This window comes from Nomascus leucogenys, chromosome 17 (assembly GCF_006542625.1).
Source record: "Nomascus leucogenys isolate Asia chromosome 17, Asia_NLE_v1, whole genome shotgun sequence".
Taxonomy (NCBI): Eukaryota; Metazoa; Chordata; class Mammalia; order Primates; family Hylobatidae; genus Nomascus; species Nomascus leucogenys.
The window spans coordinates 85,707,083-85,729,880 of NC_044397.1; the positions used below are offsets into that span (position 1 = coordinate 85,707,083).

Here is a 22,798-nt window from a genome sequence, read left to right on the forward strand (position 1 = left end):
TAAACTTCCAAAAGCCTCTTGAGACTAGGAAGCCAAACCAAGGCCAACTTCAGACTTTGACTGCATTCCCTATGGGTTTATTCTATGTATATTCTCAAATATAACATCCCAGTCAAAGCCTTGGTAATATAACCAATGTTTTCAAATGTGTCCTGTTATAAAGAGAGCAGATTCTTACTGAACTTGTGCAAATAACGTTATTACCATAAACATGTGAATACTCATGAATAGTTTCCCAATTCTGGGGCACTCAGAGAGTAAAAGCAAATGTTTCAATTTTTGTTTACAAAAGTATTCTTTACCAATTGCTCAAGGAAAAAAGTTCATAAATCTGGAGAATAAAACATTCAAAGAATCAGCACATTTTCAAATAAAAATTATGAAAACATTATCCTTTTGATTATTTAGTCCAATAAAATTGAGTTTTTTCTTCTTTGTTTTGAATTTCACGAAGGTATCAGCCTGTTCATTAAAATTTTGAAAGTTCTTAGTCCAGTGGTATGATCTTGAAGTTATCAGAAACTTGTATTCAAGAGTCCTTGTCAGAGTCTTTTCCATAAACCTCCTTGAAGAAAAAGCAATTTTGGACTGTAGCTGATTGTAAATACTTGAGGAAGAATCAAAGCAACTGTCTGGGAATGACAAAGGTTTTAAATGACTATGGTTAAAAATCTAATAAGGGTTTATTATGGTAAAGACACAGCTCACATAGAAATCTAGTTACTTCTGTGGCATATGACACTATGATAACATATTTGATTTCCAGAATTTCATATCATTTTTAGAATACTCATTAAAAAAATTTTTTTTTTGAGACAGACTCTCACAGTTACCCAGGCTAGAGTGCAGTGGTACGATCTCAGTTCACTGCAAACTCCGCCTCCCGGGTTCATGCCATTCTCCTGCCTCAGCCTGCTGAGTAGCTGGGACTACAGGTGCCTGCCACCACACCCGGCTAATTTTGTTTTTGCATTTTTAGTAGAGATGGGGTTTCACCGTGTTAGCCAGGATGGTCTCGATCTCCTGAACTCATGATCCACCCACCTCGGCCTTCCAAAGTGCTGGGATTACAGATGTGAGCCATCGCGCCCAGCCTAGAATACTCATATTATTAACATTCCCATAAATATTATTTAAGGAAGGTTAAGCATCACTTATCACTTATTTGAAAATGCTTTCTATATAATTTAACATATCAAATAAAGTGAGTTTTCCATTCAGCTTCTGTTTCTCAACCAGATTACTGAGTTCTTGGTGTAGCCCATTTGTAAATAGGGTCAAAAAAGTATAATCTTATGTATGTTGAAAAAGGTCCTTAGGTAATTCCAGTACTTCTAGCTGAAAATCATTGATTTAGTTTTAAGTTCTACCTATTACAACAAGAGTTCTCCATCCTTGTTACATGTTAGTAGTGTCAGGGAAGACTTAAAAATTACCAATGCCTGGGTCCCTCACCAGACCTTTAAACTGGAACTAATGGGTGGGGCTTGAGCATCACTTTTAAAAATGTTTTCCAGTGATTCCAATGTGTAGCTCTATTTCCCAGCAGATTTCTCTGATTTCTTGTGGCATTCAATTTTTTCTATTTTGGTATCATGATTATTTTCAGGTCTCATTTCCTGTCTGAGGCTTTATGTCTCCTGGGGTAGGAACCTTGCCTTCTTCCTTTCTGTATGTTTTTCAAACACATGAACTGGTCATTAGGGAAAGATCTCAACCACACATAGGTTGTGTTCTGAGTCTCAGGTTCACATGTTAATCCTAAAGTCTTTGTTCTCCACGAGGTCAGATGTTGCTTTTGATGAAGGGTGTGGTTAAGTCTGCAATGCAGATGGTGGAGGGGATTTCACTCTGTTTTTAGACATAGCATTGGAACTAAGAATTTTATGTGTATATGGGTGAAGGGGTGTGGATGTGTAGGAAAACAGTTCTAATTAGGATGGAGGAATTATACTAGGAAGTAGAGGTAAAGGAGTTGAGAAGACTTAGTAAACAGAAGAAATGTGAACTTATCAAATAGGTTAGAGTAGACCCCTGGATATTCTTGATTAAATGAATTAACTAGATTTTAGAAAGGTAATGAGGCAGTCATATGCAAGGAAGGTTTCAAAGTCTAGGGACAAGAAGTCAAGCAATACTTTGAGAAGTGGTTGAGCTTTATGGGAATGGAGAGAATTACACTATTGAGAGATGTTAAAAATAATGAAGAGGGTTTCACCATGTGAAATTGTGTTTCTCATTTGAATCTGAGAAACAGATGAGCAGAGGCTGGAGATAATTATGTCTAAAAGACAGTGGGGTACAGGGAGCATAAAGGCCAGGGAGAAAGGAACTGCAGGAATTAGTGTTGAGAAGCAGGAGTTTAATGGAGGAAGGAGGAGATCCAGTCCCAGACACAAATAAGTCTTTTCCATCTCCCAAGCATGGCAGTGAGCCCTGCAGGAACCAGGATAAGAGAAAAGGCCATCATACCTGTCAGTCTTCCTGAAATACAGAAATGACATCATGGCTGCTCTAATGGATTAAGGCCAGGAAGACATCCTGTTCCTGAAGGAGCTGTCATGGAAAGAAAAGAAAAGAAGGAATGAAGTTGATGTTATTTTACATGGGGGAGCCTCAGGAACAAGCATGTAACATGAGGTACTCTAGAATTGTTTCTTCAGGGACTACGTTGTTTCTGTTGGAAAATTGATGGGAGATGATTATATTCTTGCGGTTTTTTTTTTCCCTCTCACCGTGGTTCTAGGTTGGTGATCAGTCCTCTATCAATTCCATACTGCACTCAGATATTTTGGAAGGCTTTCGGAGATGAGAAAGGCTGATTGCTATTTTCTATGTCATTAGAACTTGCCACCTTTGCACCTTTTAATGGTTGCATCTTTTTCTCAGTGTCTGTGTTGTGGCAGCCGTGGATGAGACCCTGCCAGGTCTCCATGGCAGGGACCTGATTGACAGAAGGCCCAGGTCAGTGCATTTCAAATTCACACACTTTAGGATGGCTTTGATAAACAACAACAATGGCAGCAACAAAAAACAACAGGTGTTTTCAGGTAGATGGAAAAATTGGATCTCTAGTGCATTGCTGATGGGAATGGGAAATGTTATAGCCACTGGAAAAAGTGCTGTGGCTGTTTCTCAAAAGATTAAACAATAAATTACCATTTGATCCAGCAATTCCACTTCTGTACATACTCCCCATAGAATAGAAAGAAATGTGAACAAATATTTTTTTTTTTTTTTTTAAGATTTATCCATCAAAACCTGCTTTGGTAGGTAAGTAGGTTTTTTTTTTTTTATTATACTTTAGGTTTTAGGGTACACGTGCACAATGTGCAGGTTTGTTACATATGTATCCATGCGCCATGTTGATTTCCTGCACCCATTAACTCGTCATTTAGCATTAGGTATATCTCCTAATGCTGTCCCTCCCCCCTCCCCCCACCCCACAACAGTCCCTGGAATGTGATGTTCCCCTTCCTGTGTCCATGAGTTCTCACTGGTGAACAAATATTTGTACACTGATGTTCAGAGAAGCATTACTCACAATAGCTAAAAAACGGAAACAACTGAAAAGTCCTTTGAAACATATGTGGGTAGGCAAATGAGGTGTATCTATACATTGAAATGTTATTCAACCTTAACAAGGAATAAAATTCCAATACAGTGTGCAAAATGGATGAATCTTGAAGATATTATGCTAACTGAAATAAGCCAGACACAAAAGGATTATTATATAATTCCATTTATAAAAGATAGTTAGAATAGCCAGTTACATAGAGACAGAAAGTAGAATGGTAAGTGCTAAGGGTTAGGGGGAGAAGGAGTGAGAGTTACTGTTTATTGGGTACAGAGGTTTAATATGGTAAGAGGAAAAAGTTCTGGAAATGGATAGTGTGATGGTTACACAACACTAAATTGCACACTTAGAAATAATTAATTGTAAGTCTTATATTAGATATATATATAAAGTGTCTGGTAGTCTTACCCTCTCTGTAATTACACACTTTTTGGGAATGCCTGTTTCCTGTCATGCAGAGCACCAGGGGTGAATCTCCCTATTTCTCCAGCACTGCATCAGTCACTGTCCTCCGTGCTGTGTCCCATGTGTTGTGCCCACAGCCTCATACAGCCGGTGACTTTAGAGCCAGGACGCAGCTCAAGAGTCTGCCCTGAGGCTCCTTCTCTTCTTATTTCCCTGCGGCCTGGCCTGGGGGAGCCTTGGCTTCAACTGGCAGCTCGATTTAGCCAAATTCAGGACAGGCCACCAGGGCTGTTTCTCCACACATGCTGGTCCCACCCCAGTTGGAGTCAGACAGGGCCAGTCACCAGAGGAGCCTGGAGCAGAGCAGGAAGCAGAGTCTGAGCTGCTCCTCCCTCACCCAAGGGGCTTCCTCCTCTCATTTGGGGGAAAAGTGTGAGCTTGTTTCAAAGCCTCAGATGTTCCTTGTAGCTCATGGAATAGGTTCAAGAAAACAAAGACGTGGCAGAAGGGGATGTGTTGGTAACAGCGAGAAGCAACTTGATCTTGAGGACTCTCCTTCTTGCCCCTCTGTGAAGCCTGTTTTACCACATAGGGCTCAGGGCTGATAAAGCCCCCTCCCTACGTTTCTCAGGCCAGACACAAGGTCAGCCATGAGATAACAGAAAAACAAGGAGAAGAGAGTCTGTAGAGACAAATTGGGAGGGTTCAGGAGGAGAATTTGGGATTTGCTTGTGCCCATGGGATACAGGCTGGGAATAAAAATGATTTCCTGACTCTTCTCTGAAAGCCAGATAGACTCCACCTAAAACCCTATTGCCAAGGATGCTGGGATCCACTTACCAGAGACGTTGACTGTTACGGATCTAGAGCTTTCCATGCCAGTGGCTGAGTTACGAACAGAGCAAGCATAGAGCCCGCTATGCTTTGTAGTAATTTGGGGGATAGAGAGATTTTGTCCTGATAGCAGAAACTTCCCATTAATTGTCCAAGAATACTGTGCCGGTGGGTTAGAGTCCGCGAAGCAGGACAAATAGAGGTTTTCTCCTGAACGGTAATAGGCGAATGAAGGATAAATGCTGGGGAGGTCTGGACCATCTGAAGCAAAGAGAATAAAGGCCACAGGTGATGCATCCGAGGGAAGGGGATGCTCCTGGTCTCTTAAAGGGACACAGTGACCCTCTGAGCCAAGACAAACCCTGAAATCCCAGCCAAACCCCCTCTATGTTCACTGAGCCAAAGCCGGAGGTATTCACCTGTTTCTCCCATCACAAGCTGTGAGCCCCAAGTCTCCCATGACAAGAGCATCCCCTCCCCTTATATTCTTGGTTAAGGCTGTGACTACCCAGGTTTTCCCAGGGCAGGGAGTCATGGCCAGCTCAGATGTCCAGAAGTAAAGGTGTCTATACTTGGACCGGAGAGAGACTGAGAGGCCTGGCCTCTGGTCGTTTGGATTTAAGCTTGTGTCCTGTCCCACAGAGGATCAAAAGATACTCACAGAGGACATTCAGGGTGACTGGGTTACTGTGGATGCCACCATATTGGTCCCGTATTTCACATTGATAGGGTCCTGTTTCATTTCTTGTGACCCTGGGTAGAATGAGGATCCTGTTTTCAGTGGGTTGCTTTACCCTGGGACTGACCGGGAGGCTCTGACCATTTAGCCACCACATGTAGGTGTAGTTCTCACTCTGAGGTTCACAGATGAAGGCTAAGACATCCTTATTCTCCCAGGGGTTTAAGGTGTTGATGATGATGTAGGGCTTGGGCAGCTTCGCTGTGTGGAAAAGAGAAGATTGTCTTGTGTGGCACCTTTGATTCCTCCACTGGCATCCTTTAATCACAGTTGGCATCTCCCACCTCCCAGTCCACCCAAGTCCTTGAAATCCGATAGCTGGTGCGTGTGTCAGAAGACAGATGCATGATGATCTAAGGGCTCAAAGACTGTGAGGTAGCCTGCTCTGTCTTAGGGAAGGACAGACTTTCTCAAGTGTCAATTGAGCAGCAGTGGTCATGGACAGACATGTCAGTGGGAGTCACAGCCCCTGGTACCCCACCCAGTCCCTCCCTCATCAGTTGACTGGCTGGCTCTCCTTGGGTTCCTGACCTGGAATGTGCAACTGCTGGGCCCCTTCCAAATTCCATCCTACTTAGCCCCCCTAGATGTGATTTCTCTGCAGCTTCCATTTCCAAGGATATTCTAGAGATGAGTAATAATGGGACTTCCCATTGTCCTGAAACCCTGAAGATACTGAGCAGCCTGGCCTGGGACTGGATGTTACAGCAGAAATAACACAAGGGAGACCAGAGTCAAGCCTGGAGGTCAGTTCAGTCATCAGGCAGTGGAGGCACAAGGTGGGGCAGTTTTTTGCAAGTGTTTCATGATGACTTGCTTGTACCAGTGACCTCTAAAGATAGAGCAGAGTGCAAGGAATGATCTAGAAAGAGTGAAGGGGACAGGCAAGAGCTGGTGGCTTTGGAGCAGAACCATGTTCCCTGTCCTGGATTCTTTAGGTTTCCTCTCCTTCTGCAGAGAGCAGGTGAGGACCATGTGGATCTTTCCAGAAATGCATGTGGACCTTTGCAAATGCAGAACTGACTAGTGGAAAGGGTGGGAGTGAACTGCTGGAAATCTGGTCCTAATGGAACATGTGTGTTTGATGGATATGAGACAAATTTGGAGAGAAGTTTTGCAAATATTTTCTTTCATTGGACATTCTACTCTCTGATTCCATGGGTTCGGCTACTCTAGGGACGTCATGTAAGTGGATTCCAGAGTGAATATGAGAAGAGACTGCTGGTTGCCAGGAGCTGGGAGTGGGGAGAATCAGAAGTTGTTCATGGCTGTGCAGTTTCAGTTATGCAAGGTGGGGAGGTTCTAGAGATCTGCTATACAGCTTGATGCCTATAGTTCACACAGATTGAGTATTTCTTCTGCATAAGACTTAGGACAAAAAGTGTTTTGGATTTCTGACATTTTTTGATTCTGAAATATTTGTCATATACTTACTGGTTTAGCATCCCAAATCTGAAAGATTCAACATCTAAAATACTTCAGTGAGCATTTCTTTTCAGCATCAGATTAGTAGGCAAAAGTGGGAGGTGATAATCCAAATATATTCTTGCCCTTTTGTTTTCTCTTATCACGATTAGTTTTCAGGCAGTTTCGTACTGGCCATGCTGCACTCGTATATTTTTGAAGGCTTTGGGATGCGAGAAAGGCTGATTGCTATTTTCTATGTCATCAGAACTTTCCATCTTTTCATGGTTGCATCTTTTTCTCAGTGTTTCTGTTGTGGCAGTCATTAATAAGAGCCTATCAGGTCAGATTTAGGACAGAGTTCTAATTCTGCAAAAAATGTTACTGGGACTCTGGTAGGGGTTGCACTGAATCTGCAACTCACTTTGGGTCATATTGTCTTTCTAACAATATTGATTCTTCCAATCCATGAAAATGAAATGTCTTTCCATATATTGATATCTTCTTTAATTTCTTTCAGCAATGTTTTGTAGTTTTCAGGGTATAATCATTGACCTTTTTGGTTAACCTTTTTCCAAAATATTTTATTCCTTTTGTTGTTAATGTGAATTGAAATTCCTTCCTTAATTTCCTTTGAGATTGTTCATTGTTACTGTACAGTCTAAAGAATGATCTAGAAAGAGTGAAGGGGAAAGGCAAAAGCTGGTCGTTTTGGAGCAGAAACATATTCCCTGTCCTGGGTTTTTGATTTTCCCTCTCCCTTTGTATAGGGCAGGTGGCTCTTCCTTGATAGCTAGATAGACTTCACTGGAAAACATATTGCCAATGCTCCAGGGATCCACTTACCAGGGACTATGATGCTCTTGATTATGAGATTTGTTCTACCAGTGGCTGAGTTATGGATGAAACAGACATAGACCCTGCTGTATGTTTTAGTGATTTGGGGGATAAAGAACACTTGTGCTGATTGCTGGAACTTCCCATCAATCAGCCAAGAATGCTCTGCCAGTGGGTGAGAGTCTGTGAGGCAGGAGAGCTTGGGGACTTCCCCTGTATGGTAATAGGTGTATGAGGAAGAAATGGTGGGGGCATCCAGGCCATCTGGAGCAAGGAGAATAAATTCACAGGTGATATTGTCAGAGAGAAAGGAAACTCCTGGTCTGTGGAAGGGCCACAGTGACCCTGTGAGCCAAGTGGCAACACTGAAGTCCCAGCCAAATCCCCGCTGTGTTCAGTGATCTGGAGCCTGAGACATTCACCTGTTTCTCCCATCACAAGCTGTGGACCCTGAGTCTCCCATGACAGGAGCAGCCTCTTTTCTCCTATTGTTGATCAAGCCTAGGCCTACTCTGGTTTGCCTGTGGCAGAAAGTCATGGCCAGCTTTGATGTCCAGGGGTAAATGTCTCTGTACTTGGACCTGAAAGGGACTGAGAGGCCTGGCCTCTGGCCATGTGTATTTGGGATGGCAGCCTGGCTCCCAGAGGAACAGAAGATACTCACGGAGGAGATTCAGGGTGACTGGGTCACTGCGGCTGGCACTCACTGCGTTCCGTATTTCACATTCATAGGGTCCTGCAATATCCTTTGTGACACCAAATAGAATGAGGGTCCTGTTGGTTTTGGACAGCTTCAACCTGTAAGTCATAGGGAGGCTCTGACCATTCATCCACCACAGGTAGCTTGCATCCGGAGTCTCAGAATCACAGGTTAGGGTCACAGCCTCCATGGCCTCCCTGGGGTTTAAGTTGCTGCTGGAGATGGAGGGCTTGGGAGCCTCCACTGTTCAGAAAACAGAGAGAAGATTGACCTGTGTGGCACCTTTGATTCCTCCAAAGGCGTTTTTCAATCAGAGTTGGCATTTCCCACCTCTCAGCCCACCAAAGTCCTTAAAAGCCCATGGCAGGTGTGTGTGTTACAAGACAGATGCATGGCAATCTGAGGGCTCAGAGATTGTGAGGCTGCCTGCTTTATGTGGGAGAAGCACCGACTTCCTTAAGTGTGAATTGAGCATCTTTTTGGCATCACATCAGTGGTCAGAAGTATTGAGTTTTGGAGCATTTCAGATTTTGGATTTCTGGATTCGGGATGCTCAATTTGTAATATTGGAATTTTCCCATAAAATGTTGTCAGGAGTTTAGATCTCATGTTATGTTCTGACTCTAGTAAAAACAAAAAATTTGGAGGAAACATTAAAATGTTTTCATAAGTGGAAATTTTTACTTATGGGCCAAACATCTAAGATCAATTGCTGGTAGTAGTATTTCTCTCGAGACCAAAATAAGGTTTAGATGTGCCATGAATTCCAGCAGGATCACATTATGGTCAAAGAAAGATGCCAAAGGTGATTTGAAATTAGCAACTCCTTAAGTAGAGAGAGTCCCGTTAAAAGGACAGAACTGGCCCCTGTGTCAATTACATAAAGGGAGGAATAATGCCAAATTAAAAGAAGAGATGTGTGTTATGTTAGTAAATATAGAAAGAACTCCCTGCTTCTAATTTCTGTGCAGAGTTAGGAGAAATGGGGAGGACCCCAAAACAGGTATGTGAAATGCTTTCTTCATTTTCTCTTAAGCTCAGGAAACACCACTAGAGTGTAAGTTTGTGTGAATTAGGAAGAGTCTAAGTGAGATGCAAATGGCTCGTGTGTCTCCCCACACGAAGAACCCCAACTTATGAAAATGGCGTCATCATGAGGAAACAGTTGTATGTGGCACAGGCAGTAAAACAATCAGATAGCGCCCACCTGGCCACCTCCAACTGGTCCCCAAAACCACCAGTATTCCCATTACGTGTATGTTACAGCCTTTGTAGTTGTCCCACAACTACAAAATTTAAAAATTGCTATTGTCAAAACAAAATATTAAATATGAAATTGAATATGTTGTTCCACTTTTTTTTCCCCACTCTTTTTGGACTTTCCTGTTTCAGTTTTGGAAGTTTCTATTGACACATCCTCAAGCTAGGGATTCTTTCCTCAGCTGTGTGCAGTCTACCAGTAAGCATCAAAAGCATTCTTCATTTCTCTAACAGCATTTTTTTTTTTTCTGAGACAGAGTCTCATTCTGTTGCCCAGGCTGGAGTGCAGTGGCATGATCTCAGCTCACTGCAAGCTCCGCCTTCTGGGTTTACGCCATTCTCCTGCCTAGGCCTCCCAAGTAGCTGGGACTACAGGCCCCCGCCACCACGCCCGGCTAATTTTTTGTATTTTTAGTAGAGACAGGGTTTCACCATGTTAGCCTGGATGGTCTCTATCTCCTGACCTTGTGCCCGCTTCGGCCTCCCAAAGTGCTGGGATTATAGGTCTGAGCCATTGTGCCCAGCCATCTCTGAGGGATTTTAAAGAGTTGTTGACTTTTGAGTTTGGTCAGCTTTTTACTTAGTGTTAGAACCGAGTGACAAATTTCACGCTTGTTATATGCCTGACAGGAAGCCAGAAATCTCTAGGGAGTGACCAGAGAATGTGAGCTCCATAGCAGGTTGAGGATGGAGTCACGAGTGAAATGGGTGAAATGAGCCCATGGGCTTTGGGGACTGCAGGCCTGTCCAGCCTCTGACATCTTGGTGAGTCAGTGCAAAGATTACAACAGTGACAGCAAACTAGCATGGCTGACTCCATCTGGCATCTAGTCTCAGGCTGGCTGTCCTCACTTATTCCTGGGCATAGGCCAGGCTAACCTTGGGAGGAATTTAGTTTATGGTTTAACCTTGAAGCAAGAATGATAATAGTTCCTCCATAAAACTAACACCCTCACTTTGCTCAGGGACTGCCTTTGTAAAAGTAGTGAAAGACCATGAGGTTAAGATGATAGGAGGGAACTGAATTCTGCTAAAATGTAGGCAGTTTCTATAATCCCTGACTGCTCAAATGTCATTTGGCCAGAGTTTACAAAATTTGTAACTAATTGCTTCTGTAGATAACATCACTATTTTAGAACATGAGATTGGTCTTTTGAGATGTTTCTCATTTTTTTGTACTCCTGCCACCGGCTGACCTCATCCATACCTATGACTAATGACTCAGCCAGTCATGTGGTCCTTACCTAGTGGTGGATTCAAGCACAAACAGATCATTTCCCTCTGCCCGCATGATTCCATCACCAAACAATCAGCAGTACTCATTTTTTAGTCCTGTGCCCCTGAAACTATCCTTGAAAATCTCTAACCCCTGATCCACCGGGGAGGCTGATTTGAGGAATAATAAACCTCCGTCCTCCTGTTTGGCAGACTTGGAGTCATTAAAATCTTTCTTGACTACAAATCACCATTTTGATTTTTTTTTTTTTTTTTTTTTTTTTTTTTTTTTGCAGGAGGCCAGAAGAAGTTGTCTGGCAATTATAAGAGTGGATGGAGGAATGGCCTATCCCTGTTCCATGGTCTTGTCCACAGGTCAGCCTCACAAAGGGAAAGAGCCCTGGATGGGAATACAGTGGCAGGTCATTCTCTTAGTGACCTGGGAACATTGGCTTGAGATGAAGCCTGGCAGGAGTGGCAACTCCAGTGATTTCTGCACCTTTCCTATTTCCTGGGAGGTGGGCCAGGCCACAGTGTTAGCGGGAAGGGAACAGAACAGCCAGCCTAGTTAGAGGGAGTGTCTGAAGAAGGCCTAGGGGTGGAGGAAGAAGCTGTGCAGGACAGGGCTTGCCAGTCAGAATGAAGTGGGAGGAAGACGAGGGACACAGAGAAGCAGAGAGAGGCAGAGACACCATGGCAGTGAGCAGTGAGGCCTACACTGACTTCAGAGACCCCAGGGACCAGGTGCCCCCAGTTCCACAGTCCAGGACCAAGGAGCCCTGAGAACCCTCCGGTGGCCAAAGAGCTTCAGAGTTACATGAGGTGGGGTGGCTTTAGGGGCAAGAGGTAGTGGGGGGATAAAACATGGGTGTCAGCCTCTGAAGGATAATGGACAGGTGTGGCTAGTACCTTGTAGCATTCTGCATCCAAGATCCGGTCTCTAAACAGGTTTTGGATCATTCATTTCTTCATTCGATTCCTTCATTTGTTATGTGAGAGCTCCTGAGTGTGTCTCTGTCACTGGGCCTGTGCTGGTGCAGGGTGTGAGTGAGGAAAGAAAACTAGGTCCTCTCCTTGATCCTCTCATGACAGTGACATGGACACTTTGGGAGACACACGATTTCAGGTTCAGTGATGGGGATGAAGATCTGAGGGGCAGGCCTGGACATTTTTTTGCACTGACTCTGACGGTTGAGGCAGGTGATTTAGTTCTGGAGCACAGACTAATCAGCTGACCATTTGCTCTCACTCCTCTGAGGTTTGGATGCCTAAGAAGAGAGGATTTGAGCCAATAAATGACTATGGGGTCCTTGGAAGCCAGTAGGCCCTCACTTCCCGTGGAGGAGAAGATGGGCCTGTGGCTGCAGAGAGACCTCATGTGACCCTGATCTCCCGTTTGTTTGCGTGACTCTGATTCAGTGACTGTGCCTTCTGTGCCTCAGTTTTCTCTCAGTCAAATAAGCTAAATGGCAAATGGACTGTGGCTTTTCATGCTATCTGTAAATACATTTTAAATTATTCACAGTCACCTGATCTAATGCTTGGCACAGTGGAGGCGTTCACACAAACAGCATTTATTACTCATTTGCTTCCATGAGAAAGCACCTTTAGGTCTGATCCCTGTGGACAAGCTGCTACCAGGTACATCTTCTCTCTTCTGTTTCTGCTTCTGGGGACATTGGACTTTCCTAAGCCTCTCAAGGCAGTTGGCTGATGGCCTACAAAGCTTGTCTTTCTGTCCTCTCCACTCTGAGCCTCAGGTGAAGAAAGGTCTGCCCTTGCCCAGATGAGGCTCTGAGGGCTGAGCCCTGGCTGTTGAGCAGCTCCAGGAGACACAGTCCTCAGACAGCTGGTAAATCCTTGGTCCCAGTAAGCCCTGCCAAGAAGCCACAACACAGCCCTGGCACATTCTCCTCAGCTTTATCTGGAGTAAGGATTTAGGGACAGGGGTCTGGGGTTGAGGCTTCTAGGGCTGAGCTTCTCTGAGAGTATCTCAGGGGGCCTCTGAGTCCTAGCTCTACTCAGTTCTCCAGGGTCTTTCTCAGGGTGAAATTTATGAAGAGGGCATGAGGTGCTTTGCTGAGACTGATCTCCTGCTGCTGAGTCCCCCCATCAGACTGTCCTTCCTCTGCAGCAAGTGTCTGCAGGGTCTGGATGCGGGAAAGGAATTCTGATCTGTTGAAATTTGTCTTCTCTGTGTGTCCTGTACTAAATGCCCAAACCCCAACATGGGACATAACGCAGAGAGGGACACAGGCATAGTCCAAGCCTGACAATCCTGTGTGTGTGAAGTAGAAATGACCCCTGCCCCCAACACCCAGGGATCATGTGGAATCACTCACGGTATAAGGTGACGGTGAAATGTCCAGTTGCTCCTCTAATCCCATCACCTCGCTTTATGATTTGTAAGGTGTAGGATCCTGCGTCCTCCCGTGTGACATCCTCGATCAGCAGGGATGCATTGCAATATACTGTTTCTCGTCCAGTGTATTCAGGCCCAGGTATAACTTTATGATTGTGTACTAGATATGATGTAATGTAATGCTGGAGGTCCGTCATTTGCCCTTTGTACCAGATGTAGCCAGCAAGATTCTTGGGCAAATTGTGGACAAGTAGAAGAATATCCTTCCCCTCAGAAAGTTTGGGTGGCTGGGCTTCAATCGTGACTTGGGCAGTGGTGGGTGCGTTCCAGATGTGTAAAAGTGATGCTAGGAGGTGGAGAGAGCATCAGTTAATATTGAGACCTATGTATTGGGGTGAAAAGATGGGGCCCTGGGTCCTGAGAAGGTCTCTTCCATCCTCAGCCTTGAAGACACACACAGACACACACACACACACACACACACACACACAAACACACACACACACCAAAGGGGCATTTGTGTTTGTGTGTGTGTATGTGTGTCTGTCCTACAGTCCTACTAGGTCAAGGCCAGCAGCATGACCCCCATTCCTTCAACACTTCTGACCTTGGCATTTTTCTGTTTGGAATCCTCTTCTCCAGGGGTCCACATGGCCCCCTCCACACTGCCCCCAGGTCCTGCTCACATCAGGGCATCCTTAGACTTCTTTCCTGACACCTCCTTCAGAGACCCTGGGTCTTCCCTTTCTGACCTTTCCCTGCTCTGCTCCCTCCAGGGTTCTTGTCAACACCTGACCTCACATTCTAGATCTCTTTACATGTCTGTCTTCCTCCCCATGACAGCGTGAGCTCCGTGAGGACAGGGACTTTTGTGATCTTGGTTGCACCCCAGTGCATGTAACAGGCTGCAGACTCCTGTAGATGTGAGAGTTCTCAGGGCCCTCCACACCTGGGGTGTTTTCTTTTCTTCCCCCAATTGTTGAGGTTTTTTGCTGAGGACAGTGTTTCATGCCCTGTTTATATTTTTATTTGAAGTGTCATCTGATATAGTTATTATTATCATTTTTCAAAATGTGGTGGCCCCTGATGATTAATCAGGAAAACAGAACACTTAAGATTTTCCTACCTCTTACCAATTCTGGTTCAATGTGGCTTTCCTGTTTTGACCCCTGTCCCTCTCTGGTGTATTTTCTCCTATCCAGGCTCCAACAGAGCCTTCTTTCCTTTTTTTTCTTTTTTCTTTTGTTTCTTTTTTTTTTTTTTTCTGAGAAGGAGTCTCGTAATGTCGCCCAGGCTGGCGTGCGGTGGCGCTATCTCGGCTCACTGCAACTTCTGCCTCAGCCTCCTGAGTAGCTAGGATTACAGGAGCACAACACCATACCTGGTTAATTTTTTGTATTTTTAGTAGAGACGTGGCTTCACTGTGTTGGCCACACTGATCTTGAACTCCTGATCTCGTGATCCACCCACCTCAGCCTCCCAAAGTGCTGGCTTCTTTTATTTTTTAGAATCGATCCTCTCCAGGAGACCCCATCCAGTGACTCTGCTTCCTCCTCCTGTCCTCTCCCAGGAAGTTCTCTCCTCACCTGTGAGCAGGAGCCCCTTCCAGGTGATGCGTTGTGTGCACGGAGGGGCTGAGAGGGGCCCCATGGTCTCTGCTGCCGGCGTGTTCTCCTCTGTGGAGATGAGCCTAGGATCCAGAAGCTTCCTGAGCACGGCTGTCAGCTGTGCTGTCCTTCCTCCTTCTGCGCTGAGCCTCTTCCCGGGGCAGGAGCACTTCTCAAGCTCATGGGCGGGGTCAGGCCCAGGACACCTCTCTGTCCCCTCCTCTCTCAGTCCTGTCTCCTTGTCCCTCCTTCTGTTTTTCCTTTTGTCTGTGTTTCAGGTCCCTGGGAATTGTGGAGGCCTCTACCTGTTTCAGCAGTGATTCTTTCAGCAAACCTCAACAGACACTTTGTGCAGACACACACACAGACACACAAAGACACAGACACACAGAAGAGACACAGACCCCCAAAGTCACACACATACCCTGCCGGTTGGGCAAGCACAGTCCTGGTCCTCAGCCTCCTGCTGTCCCCATGGCTCTGGGTCGGGGTGCACATTCACACCCTTTGCCCTCTTTCATCCCCATCTGGCTCTCCCCTTCAGTGCAGGAGGCTGCAGCTGCACCAGGTCCCTGTCACAGTGACGCCCCATTGTGCTGTGGGTGAGCTGTGTGTTGCCTGGTGAGAGGGACCTTTCCTTTCTGTAATCGTGTCTAGCTTGGCTGCAGCTTCCAAAGATGGACATTCAGGACCTTGGTGTCCCAGAGGAAACTGTCCTTCCTGGAGGTGTGCAGGGTGAATCTCTGATGCCTCTTGGGAGGAGAGGCCTGTGCTGGTTGCTCAGTGGGGGCTGTGAGTCCCATAGTCAAAGGGACAGTTCTCGGTCACTCTGTGGCTCCCTGGGGTCTGGCGGCTGAGCTGGAGCTCAGGGTTTCTCATGTTCTTCCTGACCATCTTTGAGGTCCTCTCTTCTCTGCCCAGCTGATTGTCCTGTGGTCACCACACCTTCCCCGTGGTGGTGCAGGAGGAAGTGGGGGGTAACCCAGGAACCCCGTGGGACATGGCTCATTGAGACGCAGGACGGGGAGCCTGGGACAGAGCAGGGGTTCAGAGCTGGAGAGATTCATCCCGGCTTACTCCGTGGCCATGATGGGCTCAGCCCTCCATGTGCTGACATACCCAGAGGTCTGTCCTGGGGATTTTGACCTGGCCAAGCTGCTGTCTGTAGTGGAGGAATAGGCAGTGGCCAGAGAGCCTGTCTGGAGGGACGTTGCTCACCCCTGAGAGGGCGGGTGGGGGTGAGTTGTGTTCTGGGAGCAAAGAGCAATAACACCCCCCTTCTCCCCGCAAGCACACAGGAGAGGTCTGTCTTCCCCAGGGACAGCTGGGGGTAGGTGGCCACATCCCGGATGGTGCCTGTGTGTGACCATCACACGTGCTCTGAGCCCCCCAGGGTGCAGCGGGCAGGCAGGTCACAGGGTGCCTGGCTGATTCCCGGGGAGGCTGTGGGCCCTCAGGCAGCCATTGTTCTGTGTCAGCTCTAGGCTTTGCCTGGGATCCCCAGACAACAGGACAGATGGAGCAGGGGCGGGTATTTAGGGAGCAGTGACAGAAAGAGTTGATGAGGTTGGAGGGAGGTCACGAAGGGAAAGAGCCTAGTGTGGCATCTTGTGTAGCAGCGCTGCCCTGGGAGATGCCTTTAGCCATGGAAGGAGCAGGTGTGTGGGGCAGGAGCTACCTGCAGAGGGAGTGGTGTTAGGTTGGCGGCCGCCAGGTCAGGGAGGAGCTGACAGAGTCCGTGTGGGGAGCACGGAGGATGCTCAGGACTTGGGCGGAAGTGACCCTGGTGAGGGTGGGCACTGCTGGGCTGTGGGTTCTGCTGAGGGAGGTTGGCATCCCCTGGGAAGGCTCCAGGCTCGGCGGGACTCTGTCGTCCTCTGGTGGACAGGGAGGGAAGTGTGAACGGCCCCAATCCCAGCCCAGGCTGCATGTTTTATTCCACATGCATCTGCACACTTCACAGGAGGTCACACATATGTTACATTACAGCTTCATCACCTTCCAGCCCCGTAAGTCCCAGTCTCTGTGGCTCTACGTTCATTGTTCTCCCTCTTTCACAATCAGATGTCCCAAACGGAGACTTTTGTCACCTTCTGTGAGTTTGTGTTTGTGTGCAGTAGGCGGCACTGTTTATACCCTGGGGGCAGTGATGTCTGGGGCTGAGCACTGCACATGGGCTTGGGAGCAGAATAGGGAGCAGCAGGGTGGGAAGATCAATGTCAGGGGGGCAGGCAGAAGTCATTTTCATTTTCTCACTCCCAGGGACCAGAACCCAGGATTCTGACTCCAGGGCACAGTACCACACCCTGCTGGTGTCCCTGGATGTCATGATCCTCATAGTGTCATGTTGCCTTGGCATTCATTTTTTAAGGTGTAAGTTTATTTGCCTCAAATCAGAAACAGGGCTTGGTCACCATGGCAGTTTTCAATACTGTATCTGGTTCAAATGGCTCCAGTTGGTGGCCAGAGATAAAATCTTAGAGGCATCTCTCCTGCTTGGTGTGCTGGGCTGCCCTCTCTCCAGCTGCTTTCTTTAAACTGATCATTCTGACATTCGCCCTCACATTTAAAGTGACCACCTCTCAGTCACAGCGTGAGCTCCTGGTCCCAGTGTTTGCTGCTTGCTTTGAACACATCCATTAAAGCTCCCTGCTGGAAACCTGTCAGATAACACCCTGGACTTAATAAAGCCATTGGCTTACCGGTCTCTTCTCTCCTCCCTGCCTGGGCTCACTGACCTCTGTGTCTGTAGTCTCCAGGTGTGCCGAGTGCTCCCCAGTGTCTGTAAGTAGTAAAAATACTTACACTTTCACATTGTGGTTGTATCGCTGTGGCCTCACATGCCATCCAGGGTGTGACATTGAGGCTGCCCTGTAGGACGTGTGCTGGCTGAGCCCCTGCTGGAGCTCTTGTTTTGGGGCCTCTGGTTCTGCTGGGGATAGGAGCTTCCAGCTAACTTGATTGAAAAACTGATGCCTTTCATTGAAACACTGGGTCAGATGATATATTCATGGGCTTCAGCTGCCATAACAGACACCTTAGCCTGGGTGAATTAAATAATAGAAATATGTTTTTTCACAGTTCTGTGAATAATGTGCTCTTTTAACCATTTTAAAATGCACAATCAATGAAATTAACCACCTACACAGTGATAAATTGCCTAGTAAATTTTTATCATTTTAAACTGAAACTCTGTATCTTTTAAACAATAACTCCCTGTATGTTCCACCCTAGGCCTTGATAATCTCTCCTGTGTCTCTATGAATTTGCCTATTTTTGATGTTTCATATAAATGAAATTATACAATTATGTTATTTTGTGTCTGACATATTTCACTTAGCATAATGTTTCCAAAGTCCATGCATGTTCCAGCGGGTGTCAGAGCTTCATTCCTCTTTATGGCAGATGAACATTCTGTTGTATGTGTCACCATATTTATTTATTCATGTGTTGATGAGCACTTGGATTATTTTCATATTTTATCTTTTGTGAATAATGCTGCAATCAGCATTCCCAAAGAAGTACCTGTTTGAGTCCCTGCATTTAATTCTTTGGTTATATACCTAGGAATAGATGTTTTTTCAAATGAGAATTCTATCATTAGCTTTTTGAGGAACACCAAAATTCTTTCTCCTAATGGCTGTACCTTTTCATATTCTCACCAGCAATGTATGAGGATTCCAAATTCTACATAAGGCTGCTACTTGTTATTTAACATTTTAAAAGAATGGTAGCCAGGTTTGTAGGTGTGATGTGGTGTCTCATTGCAGCTTTGACTTTGTATTTTCCTGATGACTAATGGTGTTGAGTATCTTTTCATGTCCTTCCTATTTGTATATCTTCTTTGAAGAAATGGCTATTTGAGTGTTTTGCCCATTTATAAATTGGATTGTTCGTCGTTTTGTTATTGAGTTGTAGCTAGTTCTTTATATTATCTGGACATGAAAACTGCCTATATGTGGTTTGCAAATATTTTCTCTCATTTTGTGTCTATTAATTATTTTCTTGATAATTTCCTTTGATGCACAAAATGCTCACTCACATCTTGATAAAGCCCAATTTATCTTTTTTTCTTGTTTGTCATGCTTTTGTATCATATCTAAGAATCCATTGCACATTTGAGGTCATCAATATTTACCTCTATGTCTATCTTAAGATGTTTTTATGGTTCTAGGCCTTATATTTAATTCACCGATCAATTTCTTAGAGAATTGTTTGATATGGTGGGAGGCAGAGTTATCTAAATTCACTGTTTTGCATGTGGGTATCTAGTTGTTTCTGCACTATCATTTGAAAGGAGAATTGTTTCTCCACTAAATTGTCTTGACACCCCCTTCAAAGAGTAATTGACCGTAAGTGTGAGGGTTTATTTCTAGACTCTCAATTCTATCCCATTTGTCTTTATGTCCATTCTTTTGCCAGCAGCTTCTGTTTTAATAACTGTATTCCTTTGTGAGATTTCAAATAAGAAAGTTCAAGTCCTACAGTGTATTTTGGCAAGATTGTGTTGGCTATTCAGGGGTACTTTTTTGAAAGGTGGGAAGGCCAATGTTTCACAATTGGGAAAGCCTTTTCTGTCTTCTTCAGGGGGAAATTTGGGAGAACCTTTTAAGAAGCTTTATCTAAGTAGGTAAACTGTCACCACTTTATTTGCTGAAGTGCTATGTGAAAGTGTGCATTGCCTCTTGTAGTTGTGAGACCCTGGAAGCACCTGCCCACCTGGTGAGAGAGAGTGAATTCCATGTTGAGGGGCAGAGAGGACACTGTTTTGGGATACAGTGTTGTTGGGCGAGTTGTATACATCTCTACTTCTTTGTCTCTGTACAGTGGGTGTAGGGACCAGCCCCACAGTGTTGGTAGGTTTTTCTCCCTGTGTGCGGAGACAAGAGATTGTAGAAATAAAGACACAAGACAAAGAGATAAAAGAAAAGACAGCTGGGCCTGGGGGAGGACTACCACCCAGATGCAGAGACCGGTAGTGGCCCCGAATGCCAGGCTGCTCTGATATTTATTGGATACAAGACAACGGGGCAGGATAAGGAGTGTGAGCCATCTCCAGTGATAGGTAAGGTCAAGTGGGTCACATGTCCACTGGACAGGGGGCCCTTCCCTGCCTGGCAGCTGAGGCAGAGAGCAAGAGGAGAAAGAGAGAGCTTACACCATTATTTCTGCTTATTAGGGACTTTTTGTACTTTCACTAATTTGCTACTGCTAACTAAACGGCAGAGTCAGGTGTACAGGATGGAACATGAAGGTGGACTAGGAGTGTGACCGCTGAAGCACAGCATCACAGGGAGATGGTTAGGCCTCCGGATAACTGCGGGTCGACCTGACTAATGTCACGCCCTCCACAAGAGGTGGAGGAGTAGAGTCTTCTCTAAACTCCCCCGGGGAAAGGGAAACTCCCTTTCCTGGTCTGCTAAGTAGCGGGTGTTCTTCCTTGACATTGAGGCTACCAGTAGATCAGGATCCACCTCGCAACCGGTGTCTTCCCAGACGCTGGCGTTACTGCTAGACGAAGGAGCCCTCTAGTGGCCCTGTCTGGGCATAACAGAAGGCTCGCACTCTTGTCTTCTGGTCACTTCTCACTATGTCTCCTCAGCTCCTATCTCTGTATGGCCTGGCTTTTCCTAGGTTATGATTATACAGCGAGGATTATTATAATATTGGAATAAAGAGTAATTGCTACCAACTAATGATTGATATTCATATATAATCATATCTAAGTTCTATATCTGGTATAACTATTCTTGTTTTATATTTTATTATACTGGAACAGCTCGTGCCCTCGGTCTCTTGCCTCGGCACCTGGGTGGCTTGCTGCCAACAAGTGGGCATCTCCGTTGGACACAGTAGGTTTTGAAATCCTTGTTTATCCTCTGGGGTCTGGGTCTTGGCTTACCTGTTAGCTGCAGCTGAAAGAAGTGTCTGCTAATGCAATGACACCTGTGGGGAGAAGAAGGGTTCGGCAGAGTGAAAGTAGCTGGGGCTGAGAGAAGCCAGGAAAGTCTGACTCTTAGAAACTATGGGTCAGCAGATGGGTGTCCTCAGGGGTAAATGGGCCATGCCGGTAGCCACTGCAGTGGACTGGAAGAAGGTAAGGGATGCTGGGTGTCCCCTGTTCTCTCTCAGCTCTGCAGCTGAAGATTTGGGCCCTGGGCTGGTACTGCCCTGCAGCAGCAGAAGGGTATAGAGGGATATCTGTATATCAGGACCAAGTCCATGTCATCTTCTTATGCATTGTTATCTCAGATGGAGGATTCTGTTCAGAGACTTGGCCTGGACACATGGGAGGGCCCACCCCATTCTTTTAAAATTATTTTAAGAGAACAGTATTAGCAAATGTGGTACATGTTTTATTCTGCTAGAATCAGTATTACTGTCACGTTTTACAATGTATCTCTTAGGAAACAGCGAGAGCCATCCACACAATGTGCATTTAAAGGGGACTCTACTATGATTTCAGCTTTCCTACCTCTTTATAGAAACCATCTTCTCTGCAAACACACAGGCAATATCTCTGTGTTCATTTCTATTGAGAGCCCTGTATGCAAGGTGGAGAGAGCCACATTTCCCCCTGAGATGTTATGTAAATTTTGAGGTTGAGAGGACATATCTGACGCTCTGTTGTTACCCTCAGAAGCTACTACATGTGAAATTCTAATGACTGCATTATCCCGCCAAGTAAAAGAGGCGGCATGAGCAAGGACAGTTAAGAGGGGTGAGAGCCTCATCATGATGGGGAGTCTTGTTCTGACATCTTGGAAAAACGTGTCCACAGTGGGAAGTCATCAGCTTGTTGTCCTGGTTTATAGTTTGAGCGGTGGTCATTATGGTGTCGAACATTTTGGTGAGTTCTGAGTGGCTCACACTTCAGGTCCAAGGATTTTCCCATGAAATTTACGTTGAGTTGTCCACCTCCAGCTTATAGGGCTTCTGGAACAGAGTGGGTCTTGCTCTTAATGATTCCATGGGAGAAAATGGAATTGGAGGAACTGGTAGAATTCAGGGTAATGTCTAGTCTGCAGGTGGATAATAGAAACACAGAAACAATGAACAGAGCTGCAATCTCATAACAGGTGTACTTCAATTTTTATTTTCCACATAATTTTTCTGTCTATGGGCATCTCTATTTTTACCAATGGTAATTTCAGTAGAATAAGTTTGTTTGCAAAATAGGTTGAGTTTCTTCAAACGTGGTCTGATTCTTTACATAAGTGCAGCAAGAGTAGCAGTGGACCATGTGGACTGTCTTTTAAAATTTTCTTGGCTCTAAGTTTTTATAAGAAATCTCAGATTAAACTTTTACAAAACTCTTGAGAATAGGAAGCCAAACCAAGGCTGACTTCAGACTTTGCCTGCAGTTCATATTGGTTCATTCTATCTATATTCTTAAATATAACATCCCAGTCAAAGCCTTGGTAATATAACCAATGATTTCAAATGTGTCCTGTTACAAAGAGAGCAGACAGTTACTGTACTTGTGCAAATATGTGTATTATCATAAACATATCAATACTCATGAATAGTTGCCCAATTCTGGGGCAGTCATTTAGAGAGCAAAAGTAAATGTTTCAATTATCATTCCCAGAAGTGTAGTTTATTGAACTGCTATAAGCTATAGATAGATTAAAAGAAAAAAATTCCATAAATCTAGAAAACAAACCATTTAACGAATCAGCAAATTTTCAAATAAAAATCATAAAAACATTATCCTCATTATTATCAATTATTTCAATGAAATCAATGTTTTTCCTGCTTGATCTAGGCTGGGAATTTTATGAAGATATCAGCCTGTTTGTTAAAGTTTTGGAAGTTCTTAGACAGTCCAGTGGTATAATCTTGAAGTTATCAGAAA

The 22,798-nt window shown here is 45.1% G+C and overlaps 1 protein-coding gene across 1 annotated transcript; it reads right to left on the reverse strand.

Moving 5' to 3' along the window:
* Window positions 1-4,784: 4,784 nt before the first annotated feature.
* LOC100606651 (pregnancy-specific beta-1-glycoprotein 4-like) lies at window positions 4,785-14,983 on the reverse strand. Its single transcript, XM_030797136.1, has 5 exons — window positions 14,920-14,983; window positions 13,314-13,679; window positions 8,461-8,739; window positions 5,478-5,756; window positions 4,785-5,077 (listed from the first exon to the last, which is right to left on the reverse strand). Exons 1-5 carry the CDS (start codon window positions 14,981-14,983, stop codon window positions 4,785-4,787), a joined length of 1,281 nt encoding a protein of 426 aa, XP_030652996.1.
* Between the last annotated feature and the right edge of the window lie 7,815 nt (window positions 14,984-22,798).

Excerpts from the sequence above, each read along its gene's own strand:
- LOC100606651 (XM_030797136.1), bottom strand. The coding sequence starts at position 14,983 with ATGGGGCCCCTCTCAGCCCCTCCGTGCACACAACGCATCACCTGGAAG. Across the intron at positions 8,740-13,313 it reads TTTCACCGTCACCTTATACC|TGGAGGCTCCCAAGCCCTCC; the intron begins GTGAGTGATTCC and ends TTTTCTGAACAG. Across the intron at positions 5,757-8,460 it reads AGTCACCCTGAATCTCCTCC|CGAAGCTGCCCAAGCCCTAC; the intron begins GTGAGTATCTTC and ends TTTTCCACACAG.